This window comes from Phodopus roborovskii, unplaced genomic scaffold (genome assembly GCF_943737965.1).
Source record: "Phodopus roborovskii unplaced genomic scaffold, PHOROB, whole genome shotgun sequence".
NCBI lineage: Eukaryota > Metazoa > Chordata > Mammalia > Rodentia > Cricetidae > Phodopus > Phodopus roborovskii.
In genome coordinates this window covers 56715045-56732425 of record NW_026126433.1, presented here as the reverse complement: position 1 = coordinate 56732425, position 17381 = coordinate 56715045, and the positions used below count along the sequence as shown (strand labels likewise).

Below are 17381 nucleotides of genomic sequence, written 5' to 3'. Positions count from 1 at the left end.
ACACACACACTGCTGAGTGCTCACACACAGTGAGGATGCACACACACACACACACACACTGCTGAGTGCTCACACACAGTGAGGACGCACACACACACACACACACACACACACACACACACACACACACTGCTGAGTGCTCACACACAGTCAGATGCATATAACTGCTGAAGTTTTACTGAATGAAACACCAAGAAGGTAGGTTTAAGATGGGGCACCAGAAACAGATCAAAGCATTCTGACTGCAAACAAACTTCAGCTTTTTTTGTACCTCTCCAGTTTGGCACAATTGGGTGACTTCTGAGGAGGAAGTAGCTTCCCTGTCAGGGCTGGCCTCAGCCTTATTGTATTTCTAAGCAGCAGAGTTCTCAGCTGACTTTCAATGCAGGATGCAGAGGTGACTGGAGTGCCCTCTGTAGCAGTGTGGCTTAACCCTGTGGTGTAGACCTGATCTTTCAGTTGTCTCACATGCAAGCTTCTTGGTTCTCCTTTGCCACAGACTCTGAGAATATTTGCACTCTCCTGGGGCTGGAGTTGTTTGTATGGTGTGAGGATATGGGGTGAGGCAACCTAGTAGGTGTGAGTGCAAAGTCATATTTACATGAATTAGTAAAGATCAAGTGAGATTGCTGGCATCTGACCCTGAAGAAGTGGACAGTTCAAGAACTTAGATACAGAAAATCTCCAGGCCTGAAATCAGGAACTCATAAAATAGGCCATGCAACCAATGCCTTTGCATTCAATGCACTGATACTTGAGAGGAGACATTCCTGCCACCTACAGGGGAGCTAAGCTCTCTAAGCATTTTCTGGACCTAAAGCCAGTGTCTCCTCCTTGGCTGACAATCTATGTCACCTCTCCGGTACTTGACATGTGGAGTGCTTCCAAGCAGAAGAGAGATTACATCTATTCTCTCTGGCTATAGAAGCAGAAGGAAGAATAGGACAGGAAGGCACAGGAAGGAAATGTGATCTTCAATGAAGATCACACCTCTGACTTGCAATTACAATGGCTGACATGCCCCTGCCCAAGAGACTGTGGATCTTTTAAATTCCACAATTAGAAGCAGAAGGTGAGGGGCCATTTACCAGGGTGTTCTGGAAAGTGGGGGAAGATCAAGAAAATCTTCATTACTTTTAGAGTCCTTCCTGGCCTTATACAGCTACAATTCTAAGATGCTTAGTGGGACAGTCTATCTCGTTACAGGTTCTGTAGTCTTTACCTACAGAGGACAAGGCCATAAACATTTCAGATTCCCTGAACAAGTTCCCCATTACAACTCAACCCTACTGCAGTCTGAAGAAAGAAGCTATGAAATGATGCACAAAGGATGAGCAGTACTGGGCTCCAATTAAAAATGGGAATCAGATCACATTTGAGCCCAAGTTCCAGAAGGCTGGCTTTTAGCACAGGTTGAAGTATGGCCACCAACGATGTCTAAGTCCTAACTGGTAGAACTGAAAAATGTTTCCTTACTTGGTAAAATGAACTCAAATATGGTTAAAGACTTGAGATGGTACTCTGGAATATCCAAGAATATTCAATGTGATCACATAGGTCTTTATAGAAGGAAGGCAGGGTGGTGTGGGTGAGACAAAAAGTAAAGAAAAATGTGAGGAGAGAAGTCAAGCTCAGAGAAGGTAGAAAGTGCTACTCTACTGCCTCTCGAGGCAAAGGAAGGAACTGTGAGTCACAGAATGCAAGGAATGAGGAAATCAGACAAGGCTTAGTCAAGAGCTTGCCTTGTAAGCATGCAAGAGAGTTGATGTTCAATCCCCAGAAGACACAGACAATTATAGCACTGGGGAAGTGGAAACAGACCCCTGGGATTCACTAGCCAGACAGCCTAGCATTTGGCTGAGAAAGTTTGGGTGAGAAACCCTGTCCAAAAAAAAAAAACAACAACAACAACAACAACAAAACAAACAAAACAAAACAAAAAAAACCCCAAAAAACCCGAAAATGGGGTGGGAATGGGTAAACTGGTTACAGCAACATAAGCACGTAAGCCCAGTGCCAGACAGTCGGAGAGCCAAGGAGTACCAGAGTTATCTGGCCAGCTAGCCAAGCCTAATTGATGATTTTCAGGTTCAGTGAGAGATTCTGTCTCAAAATATGAGGTGAGAAGACACTGAGGAAAGTACTCAGTGCCTATCTCTGCTCTTAACCCTATATGCACAGGAATATGAATGTCCCACCCCCAACAAATACTATTTCTGCTTGCCCATTAAAGAATGTAGGTAGACTATAGAAGGCACCCAGATCAAGACAATGGATTTTATCCTGGAGTTTCCAGAAGAAACATAGGTGGCCCGTTGACACCATGATTTTAGTCCACTGAAACTAATTTAGGACCTCTGACCTCCAGAATTATATGGTAATAAATCCTCATTGTTTTAAGACACTGAATTTGCAGTAATTTATCATATCCAGGAGCAAGTTAATATGCCTGGGAAGAAGAGCTGGACCCTGCATGTCCTGATGCTCTGCTCTGCAGCATTCCCAGTTTGTCACACCGAGGACATGGTGCTATTAATAACGTACAAAGCTGGCATTTCTTGAAGAAACTTCCACAATCCATATTAAGGTAGAATAAATAGACAAGGTCCATAATATATTTCAAAAATGACTAGACACTTTTCCTTCTAAGCAGACCCCTTTGTCTTAGCCCTGCTGTCCAGTAAAGGAAGAGTCTATTTCCTCACTCCTGAATATGACCTGGTCCCGTGACTTCCACTGAGAAACACAATCAGGCAAAAGTAGCAGTGTTCACCATGAGCCTCAAGTCTCTTCATTGTCTTTTCTCTCTTTCCTGAAACTGTCCCCACTTTGTGGTCCAGCCCAGGCTGGAAGGGGAGGATGGGAACCTGGTTGGAGTCTGTCACTTCTGTTATCTCAGACAGCCAACTGTCTAATAGTCACAGAGAAGCCTGAGTCTGTGGAAAACATGTACCAGGTTTTACATCTTCACTGCACAAGAGATCTCTTTGTAAAAATGGTGCCTGCTTTTATTTAAAGTCACTGATATAGGTCTCAGAGCAAAGACCCATGGAGACCCACTGGAGATGTGTATGCATAAAGAATACCAGACCAAATATATAACATCAGGTTTACAATGAGAATTTCTGCAGTAAAACCTAAATAATCCCAAGGCAGGAAAAGTTGACTATCTGTTCTTGAAGTCTAAGCTTTCAGATATCTGGGTAGGCATTGGTGGTGCATGCCTTTAGTCCCAGCACTTGGGAGGGAGAGGCAGGTGGATCTCTGTGAGTTCGAGGCTAGCCTGGTCTACAGAGCTAGTTCCAGGACAGAGAAACCCTGTCTCGAAAAACAAACAAACAAACAACAAACAAAAAATCTTGATCCAGTCTCTGTTATCTGAGCACAATTGCACTTTAGCGTGTACCAGGCTGCATATGCCTAGCTCCTTGAGGCTTAAAACAAGGTAAACTGAACTAATTACTCTAGACAGCTTTGGACATTAATGTGTGGAAGTTTCATAAGAAATGGGAGAGGGTGCCAGAAGAACTGGGGATATCTTAACTGGGGGAAATAAGGACCACTCTCAGGACTACTTACGGATGACACCAGGGAGCTCATGTGTTCAGGATACAGATGAACAGATATGGCCCACTTTTATTTTTCCCTTCTCATTGTTTTAGAGTTAGACAAATGTGATAACATTTTTGCTTTATTGATTTTTTTCCCTAGACAGTTTTCTTGCATCCTTGTTTCGGGGCTGGTGAAGCCATGCTTGCTGCCTGTGTCAGAGGTAAATGAAGCAGTGTTTTCACCGGAATTATCTTCTGGAAGGATGTGACCACGTTTTACTGATCGGTACACTTTGCAGAATGAAACAGGAGCTTGGAAAGAGACGAAGGCTTTACCAGATTGGTCATAGGAAGTTGTGGTTGACTGTGGGGTTTTGTTACCATTGCTGCAGTTTATGGTCAGTGTCTATATTATTTTATTTACTTGGCCCTTGGGGATTATGCTTTATAATGGATTCTTTCATTTCATTTTATAATTTTTTAATTTTAAAACAATCTTTCCTCATTTTACATACCAATCCCAGTTCCCACTCTCTCTCCTCCTTCTGCTCTCTCTACCCTTCTCCCCCACCTACCCCCCCCCCCATACACTCCTCAGGGAAGGTGAGGCTTCCTTGGGAATTGGTTTTAAAGAGCATTGAAAATAAACCATGGAATATAACAACAACAACACCCCCAGCAGTCGCTGCTCTTCTCAGTAAAGAGGCATGAAGAAGGGAAGGGTGAAGAGTCCCCGAGAATGTCTCAGTGGCTGATGAGGGAATCACAGGACTTCACAAGACGTAGTCTACCACAGTGTATTTCCACTTCCCAGCCTCACCCTCTAACCATCACCCCCCTCCCCCCGCTTAACACTGCAACAGCTCACTGGAGACACTGGAAACTAATACATTTATGCCAGTAAACATCTACCATAGTATACAAGTGACACCAAATGATTTTAAATGATTTTCTACCTTTTCATTTTTAAATATCAAGACACATTAACTTCCTACACTGAATACCTTCATACATCTACACTATAAATGAACTTTTGTGAGAAATAAAACAACAAAAAATGTTTTCTTTTAATTTCTTTGAGATGGGGCTTCATGTAGCCCGGGCTGGCCTTGACCTCACTATTTAGCAGAGGTTGGCCTGAATTTTAATTATCACTTGCTTCTATCTCCCCAAGTGATAGGATTACAGGAATACGTCACCATAGTTGTGTGATAAAATTTTCTTATGCCACATAAAACCCATGTAGTTTAGTCAGTCCACTCTTCATTTTAAAAAACAGATAATGTTGGTATGTATAATGACAGAAGGCAGAAGTCGGCAAAGGCATCCACGAAGTCCATTATTCAGAAAGGAAATAGGAATCATAAAAGGGAGAGAGCCCATTTGTTCCCCTCTCCCTGATGAGCAAACACACACTGGAGCAATTCTCATGTCACAGTTTGAAGCACTTTCCCTCTGTGACCTTGTGTGAGAGAAGGTCTCTTCTCTAATGACTATCCCTGTTAAAGTGAAAGGAGATGGCAGGATTCATCAGTGAAACAAGAGGGTCAGCCCTCACCACAAACTTCCCCAGTGACTGATTCCCAAAGGCACAAACATATCACTGGAGTAGTTATATCCTGATTCTCTCTTTTTCTAAACAAAACGATTTTTTATGTAAGTGATCCCATAGTGTATATGTGTATTATATGTGTGCGTGTGTGGACAGATGCCTGAGTGGGGATATCTGATATCCTGCTCTATGAGACTCTCCCTATTCACTTGAGACAGGGCCTCTTCCAAAACTTGAACCTTGACGGGTGTCATTAAGTTCCAGTGACTCTCCAGTCCCTCTCTTCCATAGCATCACATGTGTGCATATAAACACACCTGGCTCACATGGGCTCTTGAGGTTGGAGAACACATCCTAATGTTCCCCCAGCAGGTGTTGTTATGTGGTGAGCCAGGACTGGCAGCTTCATTCTTTCTATTCTTTATAGGGAAGCTGCCACAGCTCTTTCCAGTGTCAGTGTATGTATGGATTATGTCCTATCCTGTCCAGACTGAAAGAATCTACACCCTTTTAGAGCACCATCTATTTGGAGAGACACACAAAGCTGTTTATCCCTTTAGTCCAGAGGATGAGGACATGCCATATACTAGTGCTAAGATCTCACAACTGGTGCACAGGGCACAGACCTAAGAGGTGACCATATACTCAACAAGAGCCAATGATAAGTAATGTGGTGGCTGATGTCAAACAGATCTGAGTCAGGTGAGAGGCATATTCTACAGGGGCAAGCAACAAAGCAGACAGCCTCTCAGAGAAGTAGGGTCTTGGACACAAAGGGAAGAGATTATTTTACTAATAATGACACAATGAAAAAAGATGAGTGTGGACAGCAAACAGGAGTCAGCTCTTTGATTGCTGCATCCCATATCCTGATGCATGTATCCCACCTGACCCCATCCTGTCTTCAACCTGGCTACAAAAGGAGCCATCTATGGATCCTCTCATCTTCCAGAGGCAATGAAGCACCCTGGAGTCGTTTTGGTTTTTTTGTTTGTTTTGTTCTGTTTTTTTTTTTGTTTGTTTGTTTTAAATATGTAACAATGTGAATAGAATTTCTAGTCTTGTGTATCAGGTCAACCTTCAAATTAGACATAAAAACAAAAACAAAATAAAAAAGAAAAAGAAAACAAAACTTTTCTCCCAGGGCTTTTTGTTTGTTTGTTTACTTGCTTGCTTGTTTGTTTTAGTTCAGGCATGATAATGACAGGGACTCTACCAACAAGGGTTATCTGGTCATCCCCCTCTTGTCTGATACTTACCTCTTTCCTCACATTCAGTCTCAAGAGGTGCAGGTACTCACTCACTGGCCTGCCACAGCCACAGCAGGCTACATTCTGTGGCTTTGCCTACACTCAGAGTCACACTTTCAGGATGCTGTCTTTGGCCTCCTTTGTGTTCAGAGCTGACCTTCCATTTGGGGGAAAACTTCCCGGCTTCCTCCCAGGATTCTTTCTTACAGTTCCAGATTGCTCAAGTTTGCCTCTTTTCCATCTACTTTCTTAGTCTCTGTGTAGCCCAGAGGAATCCTGCCTGTTTGCTACACCTAGGGCTTTACAGGCTTTTACCTGCAACTTTTCACAGACTTAAGAGCTCATTCCATTCCTCTTCTTTGTTATCCTACTCAGACCCTAACCTCATAAACTCTATGATGGTTAGATGGCAGAGTGATACCTCAAGTGATCTAGCTAAGCTTGGCCAGACTTCCTGTCCACATTCATATTTTATAGGTCTAAATTGTGTATCAGCACACCAGTCTCCACAACTGCAGGTGATAAATGTCACCCTCCTAGATCCTTCTAATATGAATCACATGTAAGAGACCTCACAGACACTTCTGTCACCCCCTTTAGGGCAACCCTATTCTCTAATTATCTTCCCTCAATCCTTGTTTTCTATTCTATTTCGTTATATACTTTGTCTTTGATAGAGATAAGAGTTCCAAGAGTCATTAAGGGAACTATGGATGTTGCTCAGTGGTAGAACACTTGATTAACACATGGAAGACCATATGTTCCACTCTGACACTAGCAAAAAACAAGTTTGGTTAGCCCTTGGCTGTCTGTATTATGTGGCTTTGGTTATTGTATGCACAAAGTATGGGGGCTGAGAAACAGATGGGAAGACATGAATAGGAAGAAGCAAGAAAAATATTCTTAAAAATGAGCAAGCAGAAGAGTGAGAAATCAATGATGCCTAGGTCTCATAGAGCAGGATAAAGACATGGGAAGGAGCTAGCAATGAGGCTATGATAGCATATCTGTGCGCATTTTATCAGTGAAGAAGCGATTGTTAGGTTACAGTGAAAATCTGAAGAAGCAAGTTTCAGAAGGGAGGATGGTGAGATGAAGATGAGAATATAAGATAGGAAAAAAAAAAGCCCATAAAACTCAGAAAGGTATCACACTCAAAATAGGCCATTAAAAATGTTGTTTTCTTCCATGACTAGATAAAAATTAAGAATGTATAAAAAAGAAGACAGATTGGAGGGGGAGTACAATCTGGACTCATCTGTTTCTGTTGTCATTTCATCTGAACAGCGGAGGGGTGGATAATCTACAAGGAGGAGACCAGGAAGCTGAAGCCTAGGCTGAAGCTACCATCTGAAGGAGGCATGAAACAGGGTGATGAGAAATACATGCAAGATGAAAAGTTATGGGTCCAGCCAGCACATGCTCATTCTCAGTCCAGTCAACCCAGGACACCAGCATGAGGACCACCTGTAGGCCTGACTACAGCCCTGCAGAAGGAAGAGAGCTCAATAGCAAACCAAGATGATCTTGTTCCAGCACAGAAACAGAAGACCATAAAGGTGGGCACAGTTGACCAACGTAGGACTGTGCAGGAATACCAGCACAGGTTAAGTGATCATTCTGGGATGACCAAGTTGGAACAATGTCACCTGCTCACAGTGTAGCATTTCTGGATTCAGGATGATTTGAGACACAGAAAGATTAGGCTAATGCTAGGCATGGAAGAACTTTAGCAGGAATGTAAATTTTTATAGTTTGAAATTATTGATGGACATTAGAGAAGGAAAGAAATGTGTATCCCTGTATTAGCTTTTCGTCACTGTAAGAAATGCCCCAGACAACTTACAGAGAAAAAGGATTTATCTGAGCCCAATGCTTCAGATGTCACTTTCCAACTCCTGTGGGGCCTGTGGTGGCACATCACACTGTGGTGACACGTCATCCTGACACACCGTGGCAGGGGAATGTGAGGCAACAAAACACTCACCCCATGTCTAGGAAAGAAAAAAGACAAAGAGGAAGGGACAGGAGATGAAGAGCTCCACCATATCCCTTAAGGGATGACTACCTGCCACTGGGCCCTAACTGTTTAAAGTCCCACCATGTCACAAAGGCACCAAGGTAAGGTCAAGCCTTTAAAACATGAGTCTTCAGAACCAAACTGCAGCAATACCCCAGTACTCCATGAATGAAACTCAGAAGAATGAATATGAAAGCACTGTGGATGTAGGGGAAAAGCTTTCTTGTCAAAGAATAATGTGTGGTTTCATCAAGGTTGCTCTTTCTCTGAGTCAATATAAGAAGACTTGGCTGATATGCAGAAACATTCAACTTAATGTGTATAAAACTTGCTATGAATCATCTTCCTTTATAACCATACTTCTCTAGATTTTTCCTTTTCTGTATCTTCTTCATTCCACCCTTCCACCAATCTCACTGGATTCAAAGTTTTAAATGACCTCAGTGTCTTCTAATACTGTAGGCTCTGTGGTCTTGTTTGTCTCCTTCTACTCCTCATCAGTTGAGATTAACATTTAAATCTACATTCTATCCCAGAGACTCCAACTCTGGTGCTAGCCAGACATCCTGTGGGGTGACAAATGACAGAACACTCTTCTGTGAGCAGGTTTGGGTCCTGGAACAAGCTGATGTAGGAGGTGTGATGAGTATAAATAGAGAAAGAGAGAGCAGGATTTTACCCCACCAAAAACAGTCTTGAATATAAGAACATTCAAGGGTGGAGATTGTGATAGACTGAAGAGAATAATGTCTTTCTTTTTAAAAAAGAAAAAGAAAATAGTTGGGGGCAGAGAGGCAGTTCGGTTGAGTAAGCATTTGCTGTGCAGACATCAGGAATTGAGTTTGAGACTCAAAAAGCCCACACAAAAAACAGGCATGGTGGCACAAAGTTATAGTTCCATGTAGGTCTAACAGGCAAGTTCCAAGCCAGTTGGAGAACCTTTATTATGAAGGCCAGCTCGTTGGAACAATACTGGGATATCCAAGGTTGACTTCTGGCTTCCACCTGCACAAACACAAACACATACACAAACACACACACACACACAGACACACACACACACACATTCTCTTTCTCTCTCTCTCTCTCTCTCTCTCTCTCTCTCTCTCTCTCACACACACACACACACCAATGTTTAGTAGACAAGATAACAAGTACTCAAAAATATACTCACCAAGTGAACATTTTATAGAAGTTATTGTTTAAAAATATCCAAAGTTCTTGTTGACAAGGAAAACTAAAAGTAAAAACCGATGTTTTCTCATCCACACATATAAAGATTTACTTTCCAGTCTCAGGATCAAATCCAAAGTAACAGTCTTGACACTGGTAACAGCTCTACCCAGTGGGTGAGGGATCACGACAAGAGCACTGCCCGGTTACACTGGCAGGCACCCAGTGGCATGTCCAGGAGAAATGTAAAAGCCTAGAAATAAGAAAGAATTTTTGGTTTCACTTTTGGTTCAGTCTTCTCTAGAAAAGATAGTGTTTTGATAGCACTCAAAATCCAAAGACTCTGAATGGACAGCTGGGTCTCACTGTAGCAGTAGTAAGAGCTCTTTTTAATGAATATATTAATTACAACTAAAAACACCCACTCAGTCATCTACATGAAAACTTAGTATAGAGAGCTGTTGGGAGGGTGGGTTTGCCCAGTGGTCAGTAATTCGTTGCTCTTATAGAATGCCTGGGCTCGGTACCAAGCACTGCCATTCAATTCACAACTGTTTCAAACTCTCAGTCTAGCAGATCTGAGGCCTTCTTCTGGCCTCTCTGGGCATCAGGTTCCTGCATGATATACATACATGCAGACAAAATAGTCACTCACATTCAAAATTAATTCATTTAAATTAAGATTAATTTAAGCCTATTTGAAGAACTTTCAACTAAAAACCAAATAGAGCTATTCCCTACTCAGACTGAAATCGTTACTAAATAGGCAGTGGTGTATCCTATATACCCGAGAGATATTTGGTAAAAAGGCCAGAGATAAAATGCAGGATTCCCAGTTAATAGTTAGTTTAACAAGGATTTCATAGAAAAAAATCACTAAATGATTATTATTTGAAATCCAAACATAATTGATCATAACGAATATTGTTAAAATTCTCAACCTTTTAACTCTCTACCTCACACACTATCTACACTTTGTTAATCACCAAGACCTACCAACAGTGTCTCCCAAGGGTTTTTAATCTTCTACTTTCCCTCCCCACCTCCCAGTGAAGGCTGCGACCAGCATTTTCACAGCATGTGCCATTGACCGTGTTATAGAAGTATGTTCGCACATTGGTTCAATTTAGATGCTCTTCTATCCTTTCTGTAGATTAGAAAGTGAAGCTCTGGAAGACTGAAAAACTCCCCTCAAATGCTGAACCAATGAATAACACATACCAGCTTCAAACATAGCCTGCCCAACCCCAGAAGCCATTTTACCCAATGGCAAGCCTGACCCTCCTGTCAATCTCCTTGATTGACAGGCTTGAACAACCCTTCTGAAAGGAGATTATTAACGTCTCTTTCCTCGATTTCAAAGTAGTTTAATGCTTATTTCCTTCAAGAAAAATATCAAAATGAAACTAGACTGCTACCATGGCTCCCATCCTGTGGTCAAGCCCTGCCTACCTCTCTGGAGTCATCTCCCTAGAAGAGCACTGCAGAATTTCTGTTTCTCTTTTTGACATTTGCATGCCTTTCTGAGATGGGCTGCTCTGTCCATTGCATTGGCATCATCTCACTTCATCTCTCTATAGGCCAGGTCTCTTTGGTGCCTGAACATATTCTTCTGTTTTCCTGCCCACCTGGAACCACCGTAGTGCCAGCCCCAAATAACACACAGAGACCGCGTACAAATTCCCAAATATTGGTTATAAATGTTTGTTTTCATTTAAATGGGGTTGCCTATAAATGGTTAATGACAACAACCAATTTCTTTTTTAGGTAAAAAGGGAATTATGGTATAGATATGAATATTTTGTGTTGGAATGGATTTTCATTTATTGATACAATTTAAGGTCAATTCTGTGATATGTGTATTTCTCCTTTTGTTTAGGTATTGTGTTTATATAACTCATTTAGAAATGTATAATTTAGTACAGATTATAGATAGTTACCTATAATAGTCAAAATTTATAGTGTTAGTTAGGTTTTCTAGATATATAGAGATGTATTTGAGATGGATAGACATTCTTCAAACCTTTCAAAGACCTATAGAATATGGCATTTAAAATGGTTTAGGGTTTTTCTTGACAGTGAGACATAAATGCTCCTGGCAATACCACCTGCGTCAGAAAGGAAGATGGACATCAAAGAAACGGGTTATGAAGTTTGCTTTTAATCTGGCAAGAATAGTCATTTGAGCAAGATCCTGTACTTGTCTGGACTGTTTGACTTTATCCTGTGTAAACTGGACATGCAGAAACCACAGGAAAGTGACTGCTGATACAAGATGGACACTGCTACATGGTTCCTGCTTCAAGGAAGAGTCTGCCAGTCTGTAGGACACAGAGAGACATGACTAAAAAACTATCACTACAAGAAGACAGTTTAAAGTTTCCTACTTTGCTGAAGAGTGTGCCAGAGACACTATGGCCTATGGGCTAAAGATGGAAAATTACAGAAGAACTTCAGGTGACTGACCAGGCAGTGAGTTGTCTCTGTCATTTCTAGATATATACTATGCTTTTGTGGTCTTTGAAGGACTTGAAGACAGATGGTTATGGTTATAGTTTTCCTTAGTTAGGATTACAAATAAGTTACATATAAGACTTTAGACTCACAAAGATAGGATAGATGGTAGAATATTTTCTTTAAATCTTTCTAAATATTAATGGACTAAATATTGCTAACTGTGATTCTTATTTGATAACTGTTGTGTGATGTATTTTACTACGCTAAGGTTAAAACCCTTCTTTTTATTTTAGACAGAAAAGAGGAGATGATGGGAGATGCCATTATGTATATATGTTTCTCATACTGGTTAATGAATAAAGCACTGTTGGCCAATAGGGAAGCAAGATAGGTGGGACTAGGAGACAAGGAGGATTTGAGGAAGTAGTAAGGAGGAGTCAGCATGTAGAGACTGGAGAACAGAGGTCCAGGCCCACTCTCTGGTAAGATGAGACCACGTGGAAGTACTTAGATTAATAGAAATGTGTTAATAATTAAGACAGAGCTAGCCGATAAGAAACAAGTAACTGGCCAACAGAATTATACCTAATAAAGTGTATTAATTGGGGCTGGCGCGACGGTGGGTCCAGACCGGCGGAAAAACCTTACTCCTTACATTCCTCTATGCCAATTCAGGCCTGCCTCTGACAGCTTTACCAAATCTTGCTGATTGCCACCAGTGCCCAGAAATATAATTAATTTAATTTTCATCAGATGTCACCTTCATCATCTTAGTGAATTGGCATTTCCTCTACTACCCATAGTAGGCTTTCACTAAACACTGATGAGGGTATGAAAATGGACACAAGGAGCCTGGGAGTTCCATAAGTATGTGAAAATATGTACGTGTGTGCATGCATGTGCATGCGCGCATGCACACACACACACACACACACACACACACACACACACTCAGCTTAAAGATTTTCATTTTATTCCTTTTACATCCTTTTCTTATGTCAAAAGTAAAGAAAAGGTGACATTTGAGTGGTACAGCAGACATGTGAAACAATGGTTCTTGGTGTATGATGTAAATACATGTGTATGCACACATGAACACACCTACACACCTAGTGAGATAGATACACACACATGTACACACAAAAAGCTACCAGGAATTAATGGCAGCAACAGGTAATGGGATCCCAGAAACCATCTGTTGAGTAAAGTTGTGGAAAATGAAACTTGTAGAAATGTTATAACCATTAAATTTTGTGGTATATTACTCTTCATGAAGAGGGTGAGCATGAAGACAAAGCCTGCCCCCCCCCCGTGTTGTCTGTTCTATCTTGAAAGCAGAGAATAACTGGGAAGTGTCACACATACTAGAGGATCTAGTTAAAAAGAAGCCTTCTTCCTAGATCACAAAATTGGTCTCATTTCCTTGTCCTTGATCCTAACTATGCTCTTAGATAGCTTCAAAAACGGGCAGAAAGCACTGTGTTCAGCAAGAGTGAAAGGAATAAATTGAAAGATGTAAAGTACTCGGGCAGATGGCATGGACATCTTTTTCAGATTAATTTACGGCTGCACTGCATGATTTATTTCTCTATATTTGTCCTTATATCCACTTGCAGGAATAGATTGTAGCCACATGAGCTAATACCTGTTCAGCTACTTGGCTCACCATGTGGTGGTCCAAGTCATAGATCCCAAAGGCTTGTCTTGGTAGCTAAGGAAGGTACATGGCTCCTTAAATTCATGAGGATGGTATCATGAGGGGACTAATGGCTCTCCAATTTGCATAAATTAACATTAGCATAGTTACTCAAAATTAATCTGGACTTACTGCACTAGCTTTGAGTCACAGAAAATTCTCCTCCAATTAAGGATCATTTTTACAAGAAATGATTACTTAGCTAAATCTAGGTATACAAATGGGGATGCAATTTGGTATGTAAGTTCAAATCTTAAGAGAGTAAGGAATTGCATAAAAATATTAGAAATGTAAGAAGAAAACAACAAGCTTGAGAAAAGTATGGAAAGGCATAAAAGCACCGAGGATGCTGCAGTGTGGGGGCTTCCAGGAAGCAGCCACGATGGACTTCGCTGTGAAGTGAGGGCTCCTATTCTCAAGAGCTTGATTATAAAGGTTAGTACCACCAGTATTTTAGTTGTCCTATTTTTAAGCAGTTCAATTAAGATGACGCAGGGAACTTCCTGCTCACCGATTGCTTGTCACCTTACCTGAATGTGCCTAATTCTAGACCATTACCTCTCCTTTGATGGCTCCCAACTATAGAAAACAACATTTCCCTTTCCCTCCTGCTTAAACTTCCACTCCTGAGTGTGGCTTAATGATAACTGACCTTAATTTCTTCTTCTTCTCAATGCATCTCTGACCTCACTCTATTAGCTCAGCTTCATGGTCCACAGCTTTACATCTGTGTCATTTTAGCAGGTATTTCTGAGATTATTTTCCCTCACAAACATCTTTATATTGCCTTCTTAAACACAGCCACCAGACCAGCATGCTGTCTTTGTTTTATGTGGAGTTGAGAGTTTGCAGGCACAAACCGGCCTCGTAAAGCATTTCATTTCCCCTCTTATATCAGCCAACTCTCGGTCTTAAGCAATGCAAACCTCAGAGAGAAGACAAGGTGTCTTCCAGCTCAAGGAGAGCGGACCTCATATCATAACCCTGCTGTAGCTCAAAGGGCCTCACAGAACCCACAGAGCTGTGCATTATTAGCAAGACTGTGGGTATCATCCCCTGTCGTGGCTATTTGCACAGAACAGCACCTGTCCTGGGCATAAATGAGAGCCCATTTCCTAGCAATATCCCTCCTGGGGACCATGAACAACTAGGCTTTGCTGAGGTCCTGAAATGGGAGAAAGAACAAACTTAACCTCTGGGCCATGTTCAGAAAAGGAGGGCAGCACTTGGCTCAGCACTCGTTATAGGCCATTAGGAGACTGTACTCTACACCTTAAACTGCAGACATTGTGCCATTCATGGAAGGAATCTGTGTCGGGAAGGGCTCCATAATCAGGGTGTCTGGATGCAGTGCCAACAGCAGCAAGCTTCATATCAGGATACTAATTCTTCCCTTCATTTTGGTGCTTTTAATAAAAGTACTAAGAGCATTTTCCATACTTTTGACCCAATGTTCATGGGAGTACAAACACAACATCCCACTGTTATTTAAAGCAATTAGTGATCTTATTAAATTAGATATGCTGCAAATGCTCTGCATTCAGTTCCTCTTTGGCAACTGTTTGTTCCTCTGCTACCTTGCCAAATGCTATATACTCTTAAGACCAAGCTCAGCTCTCTATTAAATTCTCCATGTCTCCATCCTTCAAGAATCCACCAGGCTCTTCTACATTATATATTCTTTGTACTTACACAAACCAGATTCCCCTAGTTGAAGCACAAGGGCTTTGTATATTTGTGATTTTATGTCTTAAAGCAGCGCAGGGCCTGGTATACAGTACCATATTGAATAGATGTGCCAACAGACATAATGGATCCAGCAATGACATGGGAAGATAGCTCATTGGGTAGAGGGACCAAGGATGGGTCAATATCTGTGGTTCCTTAAAGTATGAAGTGATTTCTTTCCTTATGAGAGAGAAAATGGTAATCTAAATCTGTGAGTTGAAAGAGTGACTTGTCAGAATGGTCTTGCCTATCAGGGAATGTAGAAGCAGATGTATAAGAATCGGCATGATGGATCAATGGAGAGATGGTAAATGTCAGCCCTCAATAACATCCCTCGCTTTTAGAGCACGAGCGTGGTAGAAGCTAATGCTCCAAGCTTCTATTGGACTTCTCTGTTTTACACAAGCTCAACTTCCCTACTGGTGCATGTCTAGGAAGTCTCTTTACCACCTCCCCCCCCCAAGAAAGCATCTCACTATGTAGCCTTAGCTGGCTTGGTACTCACTATATAGACCAGGCTAGTCTGGAATTCCCAGAAAACTCCCTGTCTATGCCTTCCCAGTGCTGGGATTAATGGTGTATGCCATCATGCCTAGCCATATCATATTTTTGAAGCATCAAACAAAATTAATAAAACATTACAAATACTGAAATCTCTGTTAAAATTCTGAGAGATTATGATTTCACACACATATACATACATATTGTCAAATTTTATATAGTTTTATTCTATTGCATCTCCTTATTTATCAAATGCATACTTCCAAGTATCTTCCCTGTGCCACAGAGACAACTGTAAATTCTCCCCACTTAGCTTATGCAGATAATCCTATTTCTAGAGCCCGCTGTTCAGCTCTTCAGCATGTGCTCAGCCAAGCAGCCCGGGACAGTGTTATTTTCTTTTTCATGCCTATTACTTGGATTTTCCATAACAAATGATATCTCCTAGGGCCTGAAGGACTGAGCCAGAATCATGTGTTGAGAGAAAGTTGAAGATGAGAGGTTACAGATATTTGCAACTGTATTTTAAAGCACCCTTGAGTGATTATTTAATGAATATTTAAAACTATTTTTTAAAGAAACGTCCCATAGTTTGAGGGTACACATTCTGGGGTCAGATTATTGGGGGCTTATAAATGCCTCTTCTATTGTTAGATTCCTCACTTTCCCTAACCAGGAGAGGAGAGAAGGAACCCTCCATCATAGAAATGGTATGCATATTACACAGGATTTCACAGCAAAGTGCCAAGGCAGAGCTGGACACTCAGTAAATACTCAGCAATTATTCTGCACTTTTCATTATTGAAACTGTTATCATGTCATTTCCACAGAAATGAGATTTTTCTTTCTAAATTGAAGGTGAAATAATGATACCCCTCTTCCCTCTCCCCACATATTCCAAGGAGTGTAGTCCAAATTCTCCAAGGTAAGGTGATTTTCTGGCAATTTGTCATGAAAAAAAAATGCCTGTCCTGAGACAAATTTCTTGCTGGGAAAAAAAGTCATTAACTTCAAGAGATTTTGTTGTTGTTGTTGTTTGTTTGTTTGTTTGTTTTTCACTAAGATCTGGGCATAGTCAGATCTCAACACCTACTGATGCTCTAATGTTCACTAGAACATCAGCCACCTGGTTCCAGTCCCATCATCAGGGTCTTTGTAAGCTTATGGTTTGTGAGCCCATCCTTTAACCAGGAGGATATGCTTCCTAATGCAACAGGATACTTTGTTTTACTCTCTAATAGTCTATGTGACTTATAAAATAAGAGGCAAAAGTAAGTACTGAAGAAAGCATGAAGCATTGTTCTATTAGGACCCAACGTGTCACAAGAGGCCGTTTCCTTTATAAATTAGTCTTTATTGTATTTCAGAGCTGCAGCGCCCTCAATAAACCCTCTCTGCCTCTGGTTCTCAAGGACGAGGGAGGGTCACTAGCCCAGGATGGCTTGACATCCTC

At 41.3% G+C, this 17381-nt stretch overlaps 1 protein-coding gene across 1 annotated transcript in view; it reads right to left on the bottom strand.

Moving 5' to 3' along the window:
• The window catches only part of Ush2a (usherin), a 213811-nt gene that overhangs the window by 37067 nt on the left and 159363 nt on the right, over positions 1–17381 (bottom strand). Inside the window, 5 exon segments of the mRNA XM_051185778.1 lie at positions 378–570; positions 6363–6449; positions 8341–8347; positions 9659–9758; positions 9761–9799. Of these exon segments, the coding sequence (XP_051041735.1) occupies positions 378–570; positions 6363–6449; positions 8341–8347; positions 9659–9758; positions 9761–9799 (426 nt within the window).